This window comes from Anarhichas minor, unplaced genomic scaffold (assembly GCF_050575085.1).
Source record: "Anarhichas minor isolate MPS153535 unplaced genomic scaffold, ASM5057508v1 ptg000058l, whole genome shotgun sequence".
Lineage (NCBI taxonomy): Eukaryota > Metazoa > Chordata > Actinopteri > Perciformes > Anarhichadidae > Anarhichas > Anarhichas minor.
In genome coordinates this window covers 4734783-4758515 of record NW_027466504.1, presented here as the reverse complement: position 1 = coordinate 4758515, position 23733 = coordinate 4734783, and the positions used below count along the sequence as shown (strand labels likewise).

At 41.1% G+C, this 23733-nt stretch overlaps 2 protein-coding genes across 2 annotated transcripts in view; both read left to right on the top strand.

Moving 5' to 3' along the window:
* Positions 1-23733, top strand: part of LOC142932587 (uncharacterized) — a 66648-nt gene that overhangs the window by 14805 nt on the left and 28110 nt on the right. The gene's annotated exons all lie outside the window — the stretch shown is intronic.
* Positions 178-23694, top strand: LOC142933108 (protein NLRC3-like). Its single transcript, XM_076077257.1, has 4 exons — positions 178-192; positions 21487-21561; positions 21592-21730; positions 21893-23694. The coding sequence occupies exons 1-4, from the start codon at positions 178-180 to the stop codon at positions 23692-23694; spliced, it is 2031 nt and encodes a 676-aa protein (XP_075933372.1).

Here is a 23733-nt window from a genome sequence, read left to right as displayed (position 1 = left end):
CAGAGACTCATCAAACTGTTTGTGTCCCACATCAGACCATCAATACAGACAGAAGTAGTCAGGGAACAGTAGCCAAGATGAGCCAAAACAGGGAGGGAAGGTGATGAAACAGTTGTTTTTCTGGAGCGTTGTCTTGTTTCAACATTAGAAAATAGGACAGTGGTGTATCCTGACACGATGACGGGCATCATGGTGAGTTGACATGCGCCAACGTCGTGACGCTGCAGGTTTGTGGGCTCATATCAAACAATAGATGATGTTTTGATGCTCGTGTGTGTTGCCCTTTAGTCCATTATTGTGAAAAGACAAACTGACAGAAACAATCTGTTTAAACCATCTTGATAAATCATGACAACAGGAATGTTTTGCTATTTTAAAGGAGTTTAGCTTCACCTGGTTTTGGTTTGTTTTGCACTGAGAGCCAGTTCCCTGGCTGATAAGACTCGACTTGTTGAAACTACAGGTGACAGTCGGCCACAGATGCTCAGTGAAGAACCAACAGCTGATTGTGGACATGGTGTGTCAGAGCCCAAAGAGGTTTATTTAGGACTAGACCAAAGTTATAGTGGGACACAGGCAGTGCTCTGTGGCTGCAGACGGACTTGAACTGTAATGTTTTCACCCACAGATTACAGATAATAGAAACCAGTGTTGACTGTTGCTAGGAGACGGGATGTGAACAGCAGTATCAAAGTCAGACACTTTCTACATCCAACCATCCACCCGACCTCCTTCATTAGAGGGTTTGTGGTGTTGTAGTGATTTCAGGCTACTTTCTCCTTTACTTCTGAGAGACAACAGTCATTATTACACAAACACAAGAGGTCACTAGTCAGGACCAAAACATCCAACAATCAATACTTCTATATTGACAAAAGATCAGCTGACTCTGTGTAACGGTGAAGAGTCGTGTGGTGGTGATGAACCTACAGAGAACTGTCTCCAGCTCTGCAGAGCTTTTCAGCCTCTTTTAGCTCCTAGTTTTGGTTCTGCAACATATTTTCTTTTTGGTTCAGTCTCAGTGTTTCCAGCAGCAGCTGTTTTCATCCAACAAGCTGTGATGAAGCCACTGTTCACTACCTGCTCAGCAGCAAACAGCAGACAGACTCAGTTAGAGACTAGCTGGTGAACATAGTGGAGCATTTAGCACCTAAAGAGACAGATGTTTCCCTCAGGAGGTGGTGGAGACCAAAAACAGAGCTAAAAGAGAGAGAATATTGGTCTTCCATTCATCAGGTGACACAAGCACAAAGAGTCCTGATGAATCATCATGTTGATGTGTAACTGCTGGATGTGGAAGCAGCTGGTTGATATCATGTTAGACACAACTACTTTCTTTCAATCATTTTATTTTCAGTCCGCACCACATGTTAGCCCCAAAAAGAACAGCACATAACATAACATACCTGCTAACAATACAAACAATCAGACTCAGACACAAAAAAAAAGAAATTGAGACACAAGAAACCAAAACAAACATAAATCATCACCCTCCATATTGACCCTGCAATTAAATATTAATTGCGGCTAACTATACAGACAGTCAAACTCAGCACCAAACCATGTTTGTTTTTTTTAAATCTGAGAAAACAGCACAGTTGTAGATCATCATCGTCCATATTATACCTGTCACAACAATTAAATAATATTAAATATTGTGGACTTTTCCCTTCACCAGCTCACTTGGATCCCACGTTGCAAAACCTATTCGTATGGTTTCGGCATAGTCCTCTCCAATAAAATCCATAACAGGCTTCCAAACAGAGAAGAACCCATTTATGTCTCCTTGGAGAACATGTGTGAGCCTCTCCAATGGGAGTAGTTGTAGAACATTATGAAGCCAACTTGAAACAGATGGTTGTGCGCCGTCTAGCCAATACTGTAAGATTGATAACCGTGCACAGAACGATAGAAGACTAAGAATTCTCTTATATCTGTTTAATACTGGTGAGGCAGCGTCTAGGCCTAGGATGCATTGTACAGGATTGAGCTCAATAGGACACTGTGTTATGGAGGATACTTGGTTACCAATTTCAACCCAAAATGTATGAATTTCTGGACAGAGCCACATTAAATGCACATAGGTGCCTCCATGCTGCTGACACCTTCCACATACATCTGTGTGGGGCTGAGTGAGCTCTCTCCATTACCTGCTGTAATTCTCCATTGAGTCCGCCTTCTGTTTCAGCTCACTGTTTTCTTTTTCAATGTGACTGATGCAGGTTTTTAAGTCCTCAACGTCGTCTTCGTTGCAGCTGACTCTTTGTTGTACTGCAGTGATTTGGTGTTTACCTTTTATATTATATATATATATATATACTGTGTATAAAAGATAATAATTAATATCACCACCGTATTAATGGTTTCATAGAAGCATCAAGCCGTGATATTAAGTCTGATTTACACTGGCTGATTGCGTCCATGAGCGACTGAAGGGAGACTTGACTTTGGTTTAGATGTCAGAGATTTCACAGGTAATCAGCTACTTGTTCACTAGTTTAAAGGTCGTACATCCGTTGGTTTGAACTTGTAGAGGTTATATTAACAAACTGACTCCGCCCATGCAGTGCGACTCACGCACGTGCGACCATGACCCAGAACCGACACAACTACTTTATAAGCTGATAATATGTCAGATGTTGTGTTTACAGCTTGTTTTCACTGAACCACAAGTGGACAAAGAAATCAATTGATGCAGGTTTAAACATGTGATTTACTGACTGACTGGAAGAGGAAACTGAGTATGAAATGGATGATGATTGTCAATATAATACTGATAATAATATATCATGAATAAGTGAACATAATGAGCAGTCGTCATGGGCCAATCAGAAGAAGCTCCAGTGAAGTAAAAGAGTATGAGCTGATGAATAATAAGTGCTCCATGTGAACATGAATAACAAAGCTCTGTGTGTGAGAGCGATGTAATGTCCATGTTTCATGCTGCTCTGACCCCCCTCCTCCTTTCAGGGTGGAGCCTGCTGGAGTCCGATGGTTCAGACCAGGTCTGAGGAAGTGTAAGTGTGCTTTGAGTTTGATTCATGAAAACAAAGCATCTTCAAACTGTGACATCACTCATTCACATCTCTGATGTCATCATCAAACAGATGATAGATTAATAACTGCAGCTGTATTGTGTCTTGTTCTCTCCATCAGATTCCTGTGAACTCACACTCGACACAAACACAGTACATGGAAAACTCAAACTGTCTGACAACAACAGGAAGATGACATGTGTGGAGAAGGATCAGTCATATCCTGATCATCCAGACAGGTTTGATGTCTGTCCTCAGCTGCTGTGTAGAACTGGTCTGACTGGTCGCTGTTACTGGGAGGTTGAGTGGAGAGAAAGAGTTTCTGTATCAGTGAGTTACAGAGGAATCAGAAGGAGAGGAGACAGTGAAGACTGTTTGTTTGGAATGAATGATCAGTCCTGGAGTCTGTTGTGCTCTGATGGTGGTTACTCTGTCTATCACAATAAGACAAGAACACCCATCTCCTCTTCCTCCTCCTCCTCTGGTAGAGTAGCAGTGTATGTGGACTGTCCTGCTGGCTCTCTGTCCTTCTACAGAGTCTCCTCTGACACACTGATCCACCTCCACACCTTCAACACCACATTCACTGAACCTCTTTATCCTGGGTTTGGGTTTGGGTTCTGGTTATGGTCTGGTTCCTCAGTGTCTCTGTGTTCTCTGTAGGAGGGAGAGTCTCCTCCTGCTAGAGAAACCTTCTCTCTGCTGACCAGATAGTTCAGTGTGTACAGGATCACACACAGCTGGTGTGAGTTAGGAGAATGTGATTAGGAGTTTATCCTAAGGGTGGTGTTTGTAGTGTTCTCTCTCCAGTATGCTAGAGGTTGATGAAACAATACTCTGAACAGAGTGATGTAACTTCAACAACCTTACTCTCATTCTTGAAGGTCGTACATCTTATGTGTCCAAACAGAACATCATGTATTGCTTGGATTCCCCGGAGAGGTGTTTATTCTGTTTATTATTACAGAGGATTATAAAAACAAAATAATATGTTAAAATAATCATTCGATTTTTTTATATATACTGTATTTAAACACACACACACACACACATAAAATATAGCCTATATTCCATCAGAAAAACATTGCAGCCAACAATCATCTTTTTGGAATTTATTAAATGAGCGTGTGTGTGTGTGTGTGTGTGTGTAGGTGTATATGTGTATAATAAAATGTAGTAAATAAAAGTTGTATCTGAGCTCTGTGACTTTCCAACAATACGTGTTAATAACAGTGACTCTAACATGATAAAGGTGATTGTTTGTTCACTATATGATCAGTATTTAGTACATTGTGTGTAGAATGATGGATTTGGGACACAGACTGTGGTGTTGTTCATCCAGCAGGGGGCGTCCTCTCACTGCACATCAAGTCTCAGAGTCCTGAACAACTGAACAAGTTTGGACTAAAGATTCAAACTAATTATTATCTTTAATTAAATTAAACAAGGAAATAAACTGAGACGCTTTCAGTCGTTAGATTTAATTAGAATTTAATCTTAAAAAAAGAAATAAACTGTGACCGAGTGTGTTGGAGGTTATATACACATGTAGTATACATGTGTGTGACATTTTCTTTATTAAAATCACCATTTCTTCATCCTTCTGCTCCCCGTGTCTCTGTGTTTGGGTCCATCTCCTGCTACCTTTTTGCCTTAACTTGACAGAAGGAACCAACCGAAAATATGGACTCAGCAGATGGATGGTTTAAAGAGGAGCTCTATAACCTGAGTTATTCCCTCTTTTGTTTTCATGGAGCGTGGAGGAGATCTGTGTTGAGATTGGTGAGCAGGAAGACATCAGCAATGTTATGAATGGCAGTGGTGGGCCGTCAGGGCCTAAACAGAATCACAAAGTTATAGCTATTTTATTATTTAATCATTTTTCATAAATACACTACATGTATTCTAATTATTTTTCCCATTATCTTATTTTCTCATTGCACAGCTACTGTCCTCTGTTGCTCTGCTTCCAGCCTGCAGCGCTGCTTCCAGTGCAGCTTGTTTTAAGGAGAGCTTTTATCCAATCAGATTTCACCTCGATGTCTCGAAAAGGTTCAAAGTTGCTTCATGTTAACAGAAGAATTGTTAGAATCTCATAGTTTGTTAAAAAAAAAAAGGTTCAAATATTTGTTAAATATTGTGTAAATATCAAATAATCTTATATTTCCTCTTTCTGAATTCCCTGAAAAGAAATGTTAGAATATTATTAATTTGAACAAACAACTCATATAATCAATGACTAATAAATCATAAAGCTGTGAGCTGCAGCAGCTTAACAGAAGTTAGAGAACAGGAGAGTCAGAAGGTGTTAATAGATCTCGGTCTGTTCACATCCACACAGTCCTGACAAGAGCTCTAATTAGGCCACAAGTGGAAGCAGCTGTGTGGGTGAACCAGGCTTCACTAAAGAAAACCAAAGGCTCAGATATTATCAACATATTACCAGTCGAACAAGTTCAGAATACAGAAACAAAAGGTTAAAAGGCTTTTTAAACCTCATCACACCTCAATTTAAGTGTCACAGAAACGTTGGAGAGAAAAGTAGTCCCAAACCAGACACTTTTCTCTCTTTTATTATTCAAATAAAGAAAATGTGTCCACATTGTGATCCACTTTTCAGCTGCTCAGTATGATGTATTGAGTCACCGTATATTGTTACATCCCCAGTGAAATATGTTCCATATACTGTCGTTGTTGACTGTCACAACAGGCCGAACGTTGTAGGATAAACTGGATATCTTAGAGAAATAGAGCAAAGAGGAAATCCTGCTTAAGTCATTTATTGTATTAATGACATTTCAATCAGTCAACAAAGGTCACCTTCCCTTGTTTCCCTCATTATTTGGAGAAGATACGCTCCTTCAGGATGTCGTAGCAGACCTCCACCACCTGAGGGCGCAGCAGAACAAGACGTGTTAGGGAAGACAACTGTAGTCCTGACTCTCCTCTTTCTGATGTACATGTATATCTCCAAATTTGGTGATTATTTTTAAATTAGATGGCTGCATAATATCTGAGGGATTGGCATTATTTTTATTCAAAAAGAGAAAGAAAGATTTTAGGAGAAATCTACAGAAATAAATCACAAAAGTGCATTAAAATAAACACCTTTATGTGTATTTTGGATGCTTATTTTCACTTCAAAGAAAGAAAAGGGCTGCAGGGAGTCGCAAAACAATATCAATAATTATACAACATATTTACATTTACAAATGCATAATTGATTGATACATATAAAAATGTATTATTAATGATGTGTTTACATTTATAATTACAGTTGACGGACACATTCTGCTGATGGCATATTAGAAATTGAGAAACTCAAGACCCTTTATTAATGACTTACTAACGTTTCAACAGACTGGATGACATTTTTATAGTGAGAGAAACACAAGCATTTAGTTAGCCCTTCATAAAGGGTGACTTATCAAAACGTTACAGGTAAGTAAAGGTGTCTGCTGGCAAACTAAAATAAAAAGGATTAAAAAATTTAAATAAAAGTGTGACGAGAAAATGTGATTCAAAGTTACACAAACTGATAGGATCTCTAATATCAATCTGTTTTATGTGAATTCCTGTGTACAAAACCAAGACTGATCTGATGACTGCAGACAATGATGGAATGTAATGAATAATCACCAAATCTCCACAAAATATAAAAATAAGTATTTAGATTCAGAACTTAACCAGACTTTGTAACATTTGAATCTTTCCTTTCATGAAGAATTTCCACTTCAGATATTATTCAAAATATGTCCAGTTACTCAGATAAATAAAATTCCTACTTTCACTTAATGACTAATGCAGGCTTGATCATTTCAAACATAGATTCAAAGATCATATTTCCTACAAATACATGGCTAGACACTGAGACACTAATCCATCATACTGCTATACGTCAGTATGATCAACACTACCTTTAGTTCAGACTAGTGGGAGGAAGAAGAGCTCTCTTTGGTCGATAGAGTTCAGCATCACAGTCAGTCAGCGAATGGAAATACTTTTGAGACACTTGTAAAATGTGAACAGAAGGCCAGCTTTAATTTATCAGACATGCGGTTAATACACAGCTATGTTTTTGTGTCTCCCCTCATTTGTGGCGAGGAAGAAATCGTTCTTATTCTCAAGAAAGTGTCAAAAGATACAAACGTGGCAAACTGTTACAATTATTAAGGTCTGACATGTTTGTGGTAGTTTTAAAGACAATTATATACTGTTTGTTTTGTTGTCTGTTTGTTTTAGGTGGACGGATGAGAATGGGGCTAGGGACGCTGGTGTCAGTAGGAAAACTCATGTGGATATTCACAGCACCTCACCTTGGTTACTGGATTGCAGCACCTTTGTCAGACGATGCCGTCTACAGCGGTCTCGGTCTCTTTCTGGGCGAAGCTGCTGACCTGCAGTCAGCCAGAGCATGAGGCTCCCGGCTCTCCTCTAGAGATTCAGCTTTTTATATACAGTCTATGGTTTTAAGTTCGGTGTAACCCAAGCACTATTCTTCACTAGTACAAAATATGCCTTAAAGGTATTCAAAGTTTTATTTTGAAGGGAAATTTGGTGGACAGTGTTTCAGATGACAAGAGAAAAAAAACATAGAAGTGAAAAATATAACAAAAATTTAACAAAATATAAATAAACTGTCATTTGTCATGATTTGTCATTTCTCAATGTTCATGAGAGGAGCTGCTGTCAAGCTGAATAGTTCAGCCCAGATGTGTTCATCACAGTAAACATGACTGCTGTGAGGCTGCTGTGTGGACCTGCTTTGATTTATTTAGCTGGTGATGAAAACAAACAGTTGTGTTGTTTAGGCCGATGGAGAGATGCAGTGGGAATTGGAACTTAGGTTACCAGGTTAGTGTGTGCATGAATTCATTGTCGGGACACTTGGGGACGGAACAAATCAGACTGTTATCAACAACACTCACATATGAAGTTTATAATAGGACTTGCCTCAACATTTCCTCCCAAGGACGTCACAACATGCTGTAGACAGATCAGTCAAACTGACAGACAAATGAGCTGGAAGCCTCACTGTGTGTGTGTGTGTGTGTGTGTGTGTGTGTGTGTGTGTGTGTGTGTGTGTGTGTGTGTGTGTGTGTACAAGTATATTAAAGTGAAAAGGGGGCGGGGGTTGTACAATGTCAGTGCTTCGTGCATGAGACGCAGGTCTCAGCGTGGCAGAGAGGAGGAGCTGTTGGACCACAGTGGAGTCAAGATGCGCTCGGTGCAGGTGAATCTGAGAAGGGCTCGTTTCATCATCGTTTAAGGATTCAGTAGGGGTTCAAATATTTCAAATAAAGATAGAGAAACGTTTTCAAGGTGCATCAGCCTGTCAAGTATGCCATCAATAAGCTATTTTTGTTGATATTTATATTATGTAGGAGTCAAATTTCTACATACCACTAACTATATAGAACCACTTTGTAGTTCAGCTTGTGGTTCACAGCTATAGGACTGCACCAGCGTGAAAAGTGAAACACAGGACGCACTTAGAGATGGAGGTGATCCCTCTCCGTGGACGGTTCCATCATTTTACGCACGCGAAATTAACTTGGCATGTATGAAATATTATCTTTTTTTAGAATATATATACAGTGCCTTGCATAAGTATTCACCCCCCTTGGATGTTTCATCCTTTTGTTGCTTTTATACATGAAATCATGGTCAATATAATTTGGCTTTTTTGACAAGAATTTGCAAAAAAAAACCTCTTTAATATCAAAGTGAAAACAGATTTTTACAAAATAATGGCAATTAATTAAAAATATATAAGGTAAAGTAAAGATTGCATAAGTATTCACCCCCTTCAAGTCAGTATTTAGTAGATGCACCTTTGGCTGCAATCACAGCACTGAGTGTGTGTGTGGATGTGTCTCACTCAGGCTGGCACATCTGGACACTAAGATTTTTCTCTATTCTTCTTCAAAACAGCTCAAGCTCTGTCAGGCTGCTCAGGGATCGGGCGTGATCAGCTCTTTTCAAGTCCAGCCACAGATTCTGGATTGGATTGAGGTCTGGGCTTTGACTTCCACTCCAGAACATTCACCTTGTGGTCTTTGAACCATTCTGTGGAGCTTTTGCTGTATGCTTGGGGTCGTTGTCTTGCTGGAGAATAAATATTCTCCCAAGTCGTAGTTCTCTTGCAGACTGAGTCAGATTATCCTCCAGGATTTGGTGATATTTTTCTGCATTCATGTTCCCCTCTACCTTTACAAGCCTTCCAGGGCCTGCTGCTGAGAAGCATCCCCAGAGCATGATGCTGCCACCACCATGCTTCACGGTGGAGATGGTGTGTTTGTGGTGATGTGCAGTGTTTGGTGTTCACCAAACATAGCGTCTAGTCTGGTGGCCAAAAAGCTCAATTTTTGTCTCATCAGACCAAAGAACCTTCTTCCAATTGACATTGGTGTCTCCCACATGCCTTTGAGTGAACTCCAGGCGAGATTTCATGTGAGCTTTTTTTAACAGTGGCTTTCTCTTTGCCACTCTCCCATACAGCTTCGACTGGTGAAGAACCCCGGCAACAGTTGCTGTATGTACAGTCTCTCCCATCTGAGTCACTGAGGCTTTTAACTCCTTCAGAGTGGTCCTAGGTGTCTTGGTGTTCTCCCTCATCAGTTCTCTTCTTGTCACTCAGTGTGTGAGGACGGCCAGCTCTAGGAGATTTAAACAAGTGCCACACTCCTTCCATTTCTTAATGATGAACTGAACTGAACTCTGTGGGATGTCCAGTGAGTTGGAAATCTTTTTGTAGCCATCTCCTGACTTGTACTTTTCAATGATCTTTTCTCTGAGTAGCTTGGAGTGTTCTTTTGTCTTCATGTTGCAATTGTAGCAGGAATACTGATGAACCTGAGACTGGACCTCCCAGACACAGGTGTGTTTATACTACAATCACTTGACACACATCAACTGCACTCAGGTCATCTCCATTTCACTACGTGTGACACTGCTGGCATCAACTAGCTGGACTTCTGTTGAATTAGGTCAGTCACTTTAAAGGGGGTGAATATTTATGCAAACACTTATTTTACACTATATATCTTTAATTAATTGACATTCATTTGTAAAAATCAGTTTTCACTTTGACATGAAAGAAGCTTTTTATTGATCATGATTTCATGTATAAAAGCAACAAAATGGGAAAACATCCAAGGGGGTGAATACTTTTTATAGGCATTGTATATAATATGTGACTAGATGGATACTTCATGTATCCCCGGGGGAGATTGGTACAAACACATTTACAGCTCTGGAGGTGAATTCATGTCCTCTTTTAAAGTCAATCACAGTGTTGGAGTGTTGATGTTGTCAGTGATGAGGAGCTTTATGTTCTCAGGTTTGTTCCAGTGTGGAAGATGCTGTGGGTTAAACTTTAACACGTATCATATAAAGTCATATAAACATGATGCAGCTGATCTTTGAACTGAGTGCTGCAGGTTCAGACTGGTTTATTAAAGTGTTGGAGTGTGACAGCAGCCTGAAGACACTGAGGACTGATGAAGAAGAAGAAGAGGATTTAATCCTGATGGAGCTCATCGTCTCACTCACATCAACAGAAAACTCTTTTTCTACAGACCTGGTCCAGACAGCAGAGAGCTGCAGAGTGTTGAAGTTCATGAGAAGAAACTGAGTAAGTGGAACTTGAATTCATGACAGACGAGCTGCTCTTTGTTGGTTCATGTGTTGACCTCCTGTCTTTGATAATGAGTCCACAGCACAAAGCTGATCTGACAACAGATACTTGAAACTACAGCTGGCTGTCTTTAAAGTCTACATGCAGAAACAGATCCCATTTCCTGATGAGACACAAATCAAATGAGACTGAAGACTAATGATGAACCCGTCTGTCTGTCTTCATCAGGTGGCTGCAGCTTATCAGCAACATGAAAAGGTATCACACTCAACACTTCTCATTACATTTGATCCTGTTTTACCTTCAACATATTCATTCTTACTAACTTGATGTTGACTGTTTCTCTGCTCTTTCACTTGAACATTGACTCATAATAAACCTATAAATCTATAAAACAGATACAGTTGTTAGATTGAGTTCTGATACTGGACTAAAGTCTGGACTTTGATCCTTCAGGTATTTTATGAAGCTCATATTTCATGTTTATTGAGGCCTCTGTTGGTCAAAGTGCTCTCATAGATCAAATGACCAGTTCTACTCTGTTAATTAATCACTTCATAAGCTCAATGACAATGTGTTATTACGTTGACCTTATCAGTCTATGAAGTGAGAACCAATGTACGCAGAGAGGTCTATAGACTAGTTCTAGAGGTCTAGGAACTATTGCAGAGGTCTGTTTCTCTGCTCTTTCACTTGAACATTGACTCATAATAATCCCATAAATCCATAAAACAGTTACAGTCGTTAGATTGAATTCTGATACTGGACTTCAGTTCAGACTTTGATACCTCACTGATTTTACAACCAATAACTAATAATTATTAGTTATTATAAGTTATTGATGTTGCTGTATTGATACATTGAGGTTTATCATTTAGATTTCTATGTTATCTGAAGTCAGAGTTTTTCTTCACATTGAATCCGACAGAAACAAATAGGAGCATCTGTGAGTGTGAAGAGGATCAGCTGAGGGTTTCATGTCAGACTAATATGAACTGTGTGAAGAGTTTATATATTTGTATTCTATATTTACTGTAAATTACATCATGGGTCTGTTTTACTGTCTGAAGCAGCAGACTGAACATTTTAGATAAAGTTGTTGATTCAAATGCTGACTGGAGCTCTTTAGACAAATTGTGAGATGATCTCAGGTTCAACATGACACATGTCCTGCTGTATCCATGACAACGATTGAAGTCCTTGTGTTAACCCTCTGGACCCAGCAGTGTGACTGTCTTATTAATAGAGAGCACTTGAACACATCACAGAGTGACAGGAGTCTGGGAGGGCTCAGTGTTCAGGTCCAGAGGGTGGAGCTTTATGTTTCTACCTCAGCTGCTGAGCTCCCCCTGGTGGTCAGTGAGGTTTACACTCAGTCAACATACTTCATGTTCAGCTGGGATTCATTTAGACTAATTACTTTTTTAACGTTGTTTTACAGATGAACATCTCTTCCAATGTTATGAGTTGATCTTTCTCCAATTAAACTTTTTTTCTTTATTGCATCATTGTAAACTGAATATTTTTGGGTTTTGAACTGTTTCAAGACGTTATCTAGAGCTCTGAGAAATTATCATGGATAATAATTTGTACGTTAAACTGTTAATCTACAATAATATAATAGTTTGTTGTAGATGTGCATCTCTGTGTCTGGCATTAGCTTCTTGGTGCAGTGTGAACCTTGTTGATTAAACATCATCAGCTCAAATCCCAGCTGTGCTAGAAGATGCTACGTGTCACATAATTATAGCTTCTTTATTCATAATCTTCAGATTCCCAGCACTCACACACATTCTTCAGGATTTCAAATAAAACGTTGCTGTATTGATCCTTTTCTTATTGATAGCTGCTAGTTTTTCCAACAGCTGCTGAGAATGAAGACTAAAAATTGAATTACCTTCCCTGCTGCTCTTCCTCTGTGTGCCAGGATCCATCAGAGAACAGAGTCCCCTGGACCTGAACCTGAACCCAGCTGTGTGTCCCCTGAGACCAACCAGTCACACAAACATGTCATCGATTCTAAAGGACGAAATGTCTCTGCTGCAGAGTAAGTACAAATTAAATGTAAAATGTACCTAATAGCTGTATAACTGGTCTTCTACTGCTGCTGATATACTCTGCAAAGAAATGTGAGCAGGTCATGATACTGCTATTTGTTCTGCTTTCTGAAAAGTAACGAGAAGTAGAAAAACCAGAACTACATCAGTGATCAGTCACTTCCTGGATAAAACAGGAAGTGATTTATTACCTAATATGTCTCCAAACTACAACCAGGACAGTGTGTTTGAGTTTAGACAATCAATGAGGGACAGCGTTTATTACAGTCCACTGTGATTTACAATCAGAGCAGTCAAACTGAACAAGAACTTCAGGTAGATGTCATGAAAAAATGAAGGTACATTCTTCTCAAATAAACAACTGAAAGTGTGTTAGAAAGCTACATTTTTATATTTTAACGAAATGAGATGTACGTCAGGTATGTGAAGGTGTTGTGTGACAGATGGCTCTCAGATCGTGGTGGAAGATGTTCAGTGACTCTGCTGTCCTGACTTCAGTACTTCATTCCACCACTGTGGGACCAGAACAGAAAAGAGTGATGATCGAGATGAGAGACCACAGGGTCCTCTGAGGGACAGGGCGGACAAACGTCCAGAGGTAGAGGAGGATTGTAGGGTTTGACCATGGCTCGTAAGTAGGAAGGACCAGTTCCCTTCACTTCCCTGTAGACCAGCACCAGAGTCTGGAGCTGCTGTGAGCTGAGGCTGGGAGCCAGTTTAAAGAAGCTGTGTAGGAGAACATGGATGTTTGTTTATCAGACAGGAGTGGACCAAACCACATACATGAGTGATGTGACAGTTCAACAGTCTTAAGTCTTAAGACATCTGACAAACAACACACTGGTTCAAAAAAATCTGCACGAAATGCAACAAGTATCCCATGTTGAATAAACATAAGCAAGACATGTTTCAAAAAAGGCTCACGATGTTACAGAAATGTGTGATGACTGCATCAATTTGTGGTTATTCCTGGGCAGATAACAGAAGTTATCGGTTTGAGAGAACCGTTCATTCAGTATCGTTCAGCCATCGTAGCGACCAGGCCGCCTCCACAACAGTCCATGGTGTCTTTGTTCAAGACAATGATTCCCGCTCACTCATTGGTTGTCCCGCTTCCTATGTTTTGAGCGACTGCTCCACCATAGTAGCGAGTGGGATGGGAATCTGGCATCAGGATGCCAGCGCCCCCAGTTTTCCACTCCCAGCAATCACATCAGCCAGCCTTAGCAGGGGAACTTGGACGAAGTGCCAAGCTCGGACTCGCCTTCTGACACATCACTCTTGGAATCTTTCTCACTTGAACTACGTCTCTGGCTCAACGTTCTCACTAACTGGAACTGGATCACCTTTTCTAAGATGATCAACCCTCTTACCCACATGAATATGGTCCATACAGTGAAGCCGCACCTTCTATTGGTTTTTGGGGGGTTTTCATGACGGAAGATGGATCAAAGCAGAATGGCTCCAGGAGCTTTCGAGTGAATACCAAGTTGTTTCCTCTTTGCTCTATGAAATCTATCCCATAGTAGCAGCAGCCATTCTATGGGGCCATGAATGGTCCAGCAAGTCCATCCTTCTTACACTAAAAACCTTGCAGTCATTTACTTAATCAACAAAGGACGCTGCTACGCCCCACCCATCATGCTGTTCATGCGCTGTCTAATCTGGCACTCTATTACACACCAATATGTTCTCCACACAGTCCTCATGTCCAGATCACTCCATCACTTTCTTGTTTAATGTTCCAGAAGTTCAGGAGCTGTTGCAGACACACATCCACCATTGGTTCCTCCATTTTCAACTCTTTCGTTCAACTTGTAATTCCCGCCCTAATTCCGTTGATCATTGAGTCCCAGAACTTCATCATGGATCACCTGGATCTCCCTCAACCCTACTGGTCAGCTTGGAAGAGTATCCACTACTTCCACCACATGACCAGTACATCATCAGCCCGAAATTTATAACTTCACTTCTCAAAGCTCTTCTACGCATCCCAGAACCCTCAAAACAAACATGAGACTTTGGTCCTCCTAAGCGTATCTCCACTACATTCACTCAGTTCTTGAAGATCTCAACTCCGCTCAATCTAGTTTCCAGTATCTGGGTATTTTTGCAGCTTCGTTGTGCCGGGGTGCTACAGCGGATTCCCGATCAAAACTTCCCCACAATGTATTTGACAGAGCAGATGAGCTACAAACAGTTCAAGCCTGGCAGATAAATCATGTTTTCTTTAAAATGCTTCTATATCGGTTCCTCAAATTTCCTAAAACCACTCTGTGTGGGGAACATGACAGCCAGACCAAAGCTCAGAGGTGATATGACCATCTCTAACTGTCCATGGCCCATGACTCAAAGTCTTTGATTCACTAACTCTGAACCTGAACCTGAACCCAGCTGTGTGTCCATGAAGAGTGACCGGTCTATGCATCAACCTATAGTCTTCAAAGATGGACGGCATACTGTTGATCAAAGGTGAGGATTTCAAACTAATGATGAAAACAATGTGATGAAGATGTCAGAAGGTCACTCAGGTAAAACTCTTTTCCACCACATGGTTGCTCTTTTCATCCTGATTGGACAGCATTTCTCTTCAACCATCATGGTCACCTCACTGCATCATTTCTTGTCTTTGCTGCACTGAATACAGCTTCAACATCAACATTGAAACATTTCTACATGAAACATTGATTTCATACTAAATGTCTCCTAAAACTACCAGGATACAAATACACTTATTACAGTAGGTTTATTAAATCACTGATATTCAGTAAATCTCAGTGTTTCTATCAGTTCACAGCAGCAGAGAGAAATGTTTCCTGTACCCAGCTGTGTGTCCATGAAGAGTGATCGGTCTACAGGCCATCTGATTGACTTCAAAGATGGACGCCATTCTTATGACCCAGAGTAAGTTCTTAAAACCAATGAAACCAATGATGAACTGTTCTGATTCTCAGTTCTGAAACACAGAATTGGTCTTGCATTGTTTACAGTGTTGTTTTCATGATGATCAATCATGACATAACTCAATATATTTAACTAACCGGTCTGTATGTGTTTGTGTGTAAGTCATTAACTGTAAACAGTTTCTGGTGCAAACACAATGTGAGCTAATTCCTCCACAGAGTCGACCAGGAGAGGTCATATTTTCAGATAGCTGCAGATTTCTGGAGACAGAGGAATGGGACTAGCTGCAAATGTCTTTAGAAAAGCTTCAGTGCTCTGGGGACTAGCTGAAGTTGTCTGGGAAATAGCTCCAGAGTTTTGGTTTCGAGGTATGAGGAGTAGTTTCAGAAGACTAATTACCAGGTTCAGAGGTCTGGGGACTAGCTGCAGGGGTTTGGGGACTACATTCAGAGGCCTGGGAACAAGTTATCAAGGTATGCAGACTTGTGGCAGTTCAATCAGGAGAGACAAGTTAGATGAAGAAAAGATCATTGTTTTTTATTAACCAATGATATGTGATGATAAAGTCTTGACAGAGTCTTTGGCGCTTGGACTCTACAGGGAGATTTGTAATCGAGGGGCGTCTGCCCTTAGCAGCAGCAAGATAAATCCCCCAAAAGGAAAAAATAAACCACAGCCTAATATTTCCTCCAAAAGAATGTTGACTTACCAAGCGGGAATGAAACGGGTCACAAATGATCGATGAAGATTGCATAAGCTGCTAAGAGATGAGGCATAACAAGGAGCATGACAGAAATTTGACGTTTAGAGATTAGAATCAGCGATTTACCACAAATGAGTAAACGTGAACAAAAACGTTGCAATGACTAGGTCAGCACTGACCAGAGCATTTGCGAGATCAACTTTTTTGATCTTAGCCAGCAATGGCCTGAGGACAGCAATGCCCTGATTGCAATGTAGGCTCTAGTCAGCAATGGCTAATGGCCAGCAGTGACCTGAATAGCAACAGTTTGAGCTTAGACTAGTGTACTGGAATGACTCCATTACCTGCACTTTAAATGAATCACACATCACTCATAAGACATTGAATGGATTTAACCAAAACAAGTCAGCAGTGACCTGAGAATTAGTAATGCGATGGATCTGATACCACTTCGATATACGATGTCCATGACGTCACTTATTAGAATACAATGATTGTGAGCAATTACAGAAGTAATGGAAATGTAGCAGATAGCCTATGACTAAATTATGAGAATACAAGAATATGAACCACTTGTAAAAATAGAATGAATAGGTTTCTACTTACCAGATACGACGATATAACACCACTTACCTGATATGACACCACATATCAGAACACAATTAATATGGGTATTTAGTAGAATATGATAAAAATGCAACAATTGCAGAGTAAACATAATTAGACAGCAGCAAGATGATAGGAAAATGATCCAATTGTTTCAATGTAATATTGGATAGAGACCAGCTGATCTAAACAGCTGATATCATGATTGACAGCCCCGAACAGTGACAGCAAGGAAATAATGAGTGAGAAAGAAACTTTTAGCCTAAGCATACAAGAGTATAGTCTTCCTGACTGAACTTACACTAGAGCTTCATATGTTTGGCACTACCTGCAAGGGTTCTGGTGGTAGAGTGCAGTTCGATGAAGAGTCAGTGGTTTAAAAGAGTTGCCTGTTGGATGTTTGTACTTATATGTCCCAGCCTTTGTTGGTAACTAGGCTGTTGCTTTGCAGATGACTCCAGGAATACCCTCATTAAAGCAAAAGCCCCAGATTGCTAATCGCAATTGCAATCAGGGAACATAGTGCGTGGCTCAAGTGGGGTGGCAGGTCGACAGTATTAAGTCTTAGCCTGGCATTGGTATAAAATTACAAAACTCCATGTACCACATCAGATTGTGGAGATCAGCGCCTTTAAGCATGCTCGTGCATCACACATATCTACCAGTCAGGCTCCCCGGCTCCAAGTCAAACTGCTACAAGATGTGACTCGAATAGTTTTAGTTATTGTGTGTCATTGTAATGACAACAAGTCACCATAAAGAAGCTGTGTCTTCTTCATCATTAAAGACATGTTTCAATGGCAACAACATGACTTTCACTGTCCAATAAAAACAGTGAAAGCAGAAAGAGAAATTGAGTATATTCAGTAAATCTCAGTGTTTCTATCAGTTCACAGCAGCAGAGAGAAAAGTTTCCTGTACCCAGCTGTGTGTCCATGAAGAGTGATCGGTCTACAGGTCATCTGATTGACTTCAAAGATGGACGCCATTCTTATGACCCAGAGTAAGTTCTTAAAACCAATGAAACCAATGATGAACTGTTCTGATTCTCAGTTATGAAACACAGAATTGGTCTTGCATTGTTTACAGTGTTGTTTTCATGATGATCAATCATGACATAACTCAATATATTTAACTAACCGGTCTGTATGTGTTTGTGTGTAAGTCATTAACTGTAAACAGTTTCTGGTGCAAACACAATGTGAGCTAATTCCTCCACAGAGTCGACCAGGAGAGGTCATATTTTCAGATAGCTGCAGATTTCTGGAGACAGAGGAATGGGACTAGCTGCAAATGTCTTTAGAAAAGCTTCACTGCTCTGGGGACTAGCTGAAGTTGTCTGGGAAATAGCTCCAGAGTTTTGGTTTCGAGGTATGAGAAGTAGTTTCAGAAGACTAATTACCAGGTTCAGAGGTCTGGGGACTAGCTGCAGGGGTTTGGGGACTACATTCAGGGGCCTGGGAACAAGTTATCAAGGTATGCAGACTTGTGGCAGTTCAATCAGGAGAGACAAGTTAGATGAAGAAAAGATCATTGTTTTTTATTAACCAATGATATGTGATGATAAAGTCTTGACAGAGTCTTTGGCGCTTGGACTCTACAGGGAGATTTGTAATCGAGGGGCGTCTGCCCTTAGCAGCAGCAAGATAAATCCCCCAAAAGGAAAAAATAAACCACAGCCTAATATTTCCTCCAAAAGAATGTTGACTTACCAAGCGGGAATGAAACGGGTCACAAATGATCGATGAAGATTGCATAAGCTGCTAAGAGATGAGGCATAACAAGGAGCATGACAGAAATTTGACGTTTAGAGATTAGAATCAGCGATTTACCACAAATGAGTAAACGTGAACAAAAACGTTGCAATGACTAGGTCAGCACTGACCAGAGCATTTGCGAGATCAACTTTTTTGATCTTAGCCAGCAATGGCCTGAGGACAGCAATGCCCTGATTGCAATGTAGGCTCTAGTCAGCAATGGCTAATGGCCAGCAGTGACCTGAATAGCAACAGTTTGAGCTTAGACTAGTGTACTGGAATGACTCCATTACCTGCACTTTAAATGAATCACACATCACTCATAAGACATTGAATGGATTTAACCAAAACAAGTCAGCAGTGACCTGAGAATTAGTAATGCGATGGATCTGATACCACTTCGATATACGATGTCCATGACGTCACTTATTAGAATACAATGATTGTGAGCAATTACAGAAGTAATGGAAATGTAGCAGATAGCCTATGACTAAATTATGAGAATACAAGAATATGAACCACTTGTAAAAATAGAATGAATAGGTTTCTACTTACCAGATACGACGATATAACACCACTTACCTGATATGACACCACATATCAGAACACAATTAATATGGGTATTTAGTAGAATATGATAAAAATGCAACAATTGCAGAGTAAACATAATTAGACAGCAGCAAGATGATAGGAAAATGATCCAATTGTTTCAATGTAATATTGGATAGAGACCAGCTGATCTAAACAGCTGATATCATGATTGACAGCCCCGAACAGTGACAGCAAGGAAATAATGAGTGAGAAAGAAACTTTTAGCCTAAGCATACAAGAGTATAGTCTTCCTGACTGAACTTACACTAGAGCTTCATATGTTTGGCACTACCTGCAAGGGTTCTGGTGGTAGAGTGCAGTTCGATGAAGAGTCAGTGGTTTAAAAGAGTTGCCTGTTGGATGTTTGTACTTATATGTCCCAGCCTTTGTTGGTAACTAGGCTGTTGCTTTGCAGATGACTCCAGGAATACCCTCATTAAAGCAAAAGCCCCAGATTGCTAATCGCAATTGCAATCAGGGAACATAGTGCGTGGCTCAAGTGGGGTGGCAGGTCGACAGTATTAAGTCTTAGCCTGGCATTGGTATAAAATTACAAAACTCCATGTACCACATCAGATTGTGGAGATCAGCGCCTTTAAGCATGCTCGTGCATCACACATATCTACCAGTCAGGCTCCCCGGCTCCAAGTCAAACTGCTACAAGATGTGACTCGAATAGTTTTAGTTATTGTGTGTCATTGTAATGACAACAAGTCACCATAAAGAAGCTGTGTCTTCTTCATCATTAAAGACATGTTTCAATGGCAACAACATGACTTTCACTGTCCAATAAAAACAGTGAAAGCAGAAAGAGAAATTGAGTATATTCAGTAAATCTCAGTGTTTCTATCAGTTCACAGCAGCAGAGAGAAAAGTTTCCTGTACCCAGCTGTGTGTCCATGAAGAGTGATCGGTCTACAGGTCATCTGATTGACTTCAAAGATGGACGCCATTCTTATGACCCAGAGTAAGTTCTTAAAACCAATGAAACCAATGATGAACTGTTCTGATTCTCAGTTATGAAACACAGAATTGGTCTTGCATTGTTTACAGTGTTGTTTTCATGATGATCAATCATGACATAACTCAATATATTTAACTAACCGGTCTGTATGTGTTTGTGTGTAAGTCATTAACTGTAAACAGTTTCTGGTGCAAACACAATGTGAGCTAATTCCTCCACAGAGTCGACCAGGAGAGGTCATATTTTCAGATAGCTGCAGATTTCTGGAGACAGAGGAATGGGACTAGCTGCAAATGTCTTTAGAAAAGCTTCACTGCTCTGGGGACTAGCTGAAGTTGTCTGGGAAATAGCTCCAGAGTTTTGGTTTCGAGGTATGAGAAGTAGTTTCAGAAGACTAATTACCAGGTTCAGAGGTCTGGGGACTAGCTGCAGGGGTTTGGGGACTACATTCAGGGGCCTGGGAACAAGTTATCAAGGTATGCAGACTTGTGGCAGTTCAATCAGGAGAGACAAGTTAGATGAAGAAAAGATCATTGTTTTTTATTAACCGATGATATGTGATGATAAAGTCTTGACAGAGTCTTTGGTGTTTGGACTCTACAGGGAGATTTGTAATCGAGGGGCTTCTGCCCTTAGCAGCAGCAATATACTGGTTTAGTGTCATTCTTTCATACTGGGAGCTGCCCAGTACAAACTCTGACACTGAGACTGGAGCAGCTGCAGGTTCTGGGTGCCTTGCTCCAGGGCACTTCAGCAGTGTACAGTGAGGGAGGGAGAACTACATGGAGGGCTTGGTGAGAGCTGTTGGGACTAAACCAAACTGACTGGTGAAGAAAACAGTGAGCTGAAAGACTGAGCTGTTGATTCTCAGTGGGATCAGCAGGACTAGTAAACTTTTACCACTACAGGGACTCATCTGATCCACATCCAGATATCACTTCATGGACCTTACCTTATCTCTCTGTGTGGACAGACACAATGTGAGATGATCCTTTCATGATTTCTCCACAGAGAGGACCAGGAGAGCTCAGAAGTTCCCAGAGGTCAGTCTGCCAAGCAGCATCAGACAAATCTGGACTCCATATTTATGGTCTGTACATGTACAACTACTTTTACATCTATTCTGTTCACAATCATCTCCATGCTGCACTTTGTAGACCAGTGGATTGTCAGTCTGTCCAACATGGATCTGATGTTTGGTTCCATGGTTTTAGTTTGTGTCATTCATAGAATATTCTGTTCCAGCTGCTGGAGGAGAACATCGTCACTTTTGTGAAGAACGAGCTGAAGAAGATCCAGAAGGTTGTGAGTTCAGATTACCCAGAATGCTTAGAGAGTCAAAGGGAGGATGAGGAGGTGTTGGACGGTGAGGATGAAGAGCAGAGGAGGAGCAGCAGAGAGGCATTTGTGAAGATCACACTGCACTTCCTGAGGAGAATGAAGCAGGAGGAGCTGGCTGACTGTCTGCAGAGCAGTAAGAGGATTTCTCTAAAGATTTAACATGCTGGATAAATGGGACGTTTACTAATGTCTCAAGAGATGGACTAAAATATATTCATAGACTCATTTTTGAGGAAATGACATGTTGAAATCTATTCTCTGACTCATTGATCTTCTTTGTTGTGTGTTCATTTAGGACTTCTTGCTGCAGTTTGTCAGCGTGAACTCAAATCTAACCTGAAGAAGAAGTTCCAGTGTGTGTTTGAGGGGATTGCTAAAGCAGGAAACCCAACCCTTCTGAATCAGATCTACACAGAGCTCTACATCACAGAGGGAGGGACTGCAGAGGTCAATGATGAACATGAGGTCAGACAGATTGAAACAGCATCCAGGAAATCACACAAAGCAGAAACATCCATCAGACAAGAAGACATCTTTAAAGCCTCACCTGGAAGAGAGGAACCAATCAGAACAGTGATGACAAAGGGAGTGGCTGGCATTGGGAAAACAGTCTTAACCCAGAAGTTCACTCTGGACTGGGCTGAAGACAAAGCCAACCAGGACATACAGTTCACATTTCCATTCACTTTCAGAGAGCTGAATGTGCTGAAAGAGAAAAAGTACAGCTTGGTGGAACTTGTTCATCACTTCTTCAGTGAAACCAAAGAAGCAGGAATCTGCAGGTTTGAAGAGTTCCTGGTTCTGTTCATCTTTGACGGTCTGGATGAGTGTCGACTTCCTCTGGACTTCCACAACAATGAGATCCTGACTGATGTTACAGAGTCCACCTCAGTGGATGTACTGCTGACAAACCTCATCAGGGGGAAACTGCTTCCCTTTGCTCGCCTCTGGATAACCACACGACCTGCAGCAGCCAATCAGATCCCTCCTGAGTGTGTTGGAATAGTGACAGAGGTCAGAGGGTTCACTGACCCACAGAAGGAGGAGTACTTCAGGAAGAGATTCAGAGATGAGGAGCAGGCCAGCAGGATCATCTCCCACATCAAGACCTCACGAAGCCTCCACATTATGTGCCACATCCCAGTCTTCTGCTGGATCACTGCTACAGTTCTAGAGGATGTTTTGAAGACCAGAGAAGGAGGAGAGCTGCCCAAGACCCTGACTGAGATGTACATCCACTTCCTGGTGGTTCAGTCCAAACTGAAGAAGGTCAAGTATGATGGAGGAGCTGAGACAGATCCACACTGGAGTCCAGAGAGCAGGAAGATGACTGAGTCTCTGGGAAAACTGGCTTTTGATCAGCTGCAGAAAGGCAACCTGATCTTCTATGAATCCGACCTGACAGAGTGTGGCATCGATATCAGAGCAGCCTCAGTGTACTCAGGAGTGTTCACACAGATCTTTAGAGAGGAGAGAGGACTGTACCAGGACAAGGTGTTCTGCTTCGTCCATCTGAGTGTTCAGGAGTTTCTGGCTGCTCTTCATGTCCATCTGACCTTCATCAACTCTGGTGTCAATCTGCTGTCAGAAGAACAAACAACCTCCTGGTGGTCTGAAGTGTTCAGTGGCAAATCAACACGTCTCTACCAGAGTGCTGTTGACAAGGCCTTACAGAGTCCAAATGGACACCTGGACTTGTTCCTCCGCTTCCTCCTGGGTCTTTCACTGCAGACCAATCAGACTCTCCTACAAGGTCTGCTGACACAAACAGGAAGTAGCTCACAGACCAATCAGAGAACAGTCCAGTACATCAACAAGAAGATCAGTGAGAATGTGTCTCCAGAGAAAAGCATCAATCTGTTCCACTGTCTGAATGAACTGAATGATGGTTCTCTAGTGGAGGAGATTCAACAGTCCCTGAGTTCAGGACGTCTCTCCACAGATAAACTGTCTCCTGCTCAGTGGTCAGCTCTGGTCTTCATCTTACTGTCATCAGGAAAATATCTGGACGTGTTTGACCTGGAGAAATACTCTGCTTCAGAGGAGGCTCTTCTGAGGCTGCTGCCAGTGGTCGAAGCCTCCAACAAAGCTCTGTAAGTACAGAGAGAGTTAGATTCATATATCATAACTTAAATA

What these genes read in the sequence shown, in the direction of transcription:
- LOC142933108 (XM_076077257.1), top strand. An exon ending in TGAAGAAGATCCAGAAGGTT is followed by an intron (nt 21,562 to 21,591) that starts GTGAGTTCAGAT and finishes GAATGCTTAGAG; the next exon opens with AGTCAAAGGGAGGATGAGGA. An exon ending in GGCTGACTGTCTGCAGAGCA is followed by an intron (nt 21,731 to 21,892) that starts GTAAGAGGATTT and finishes GTGTTCATTTAG; the next exon opens with GACTTCTTGCTGCAGTTTGT.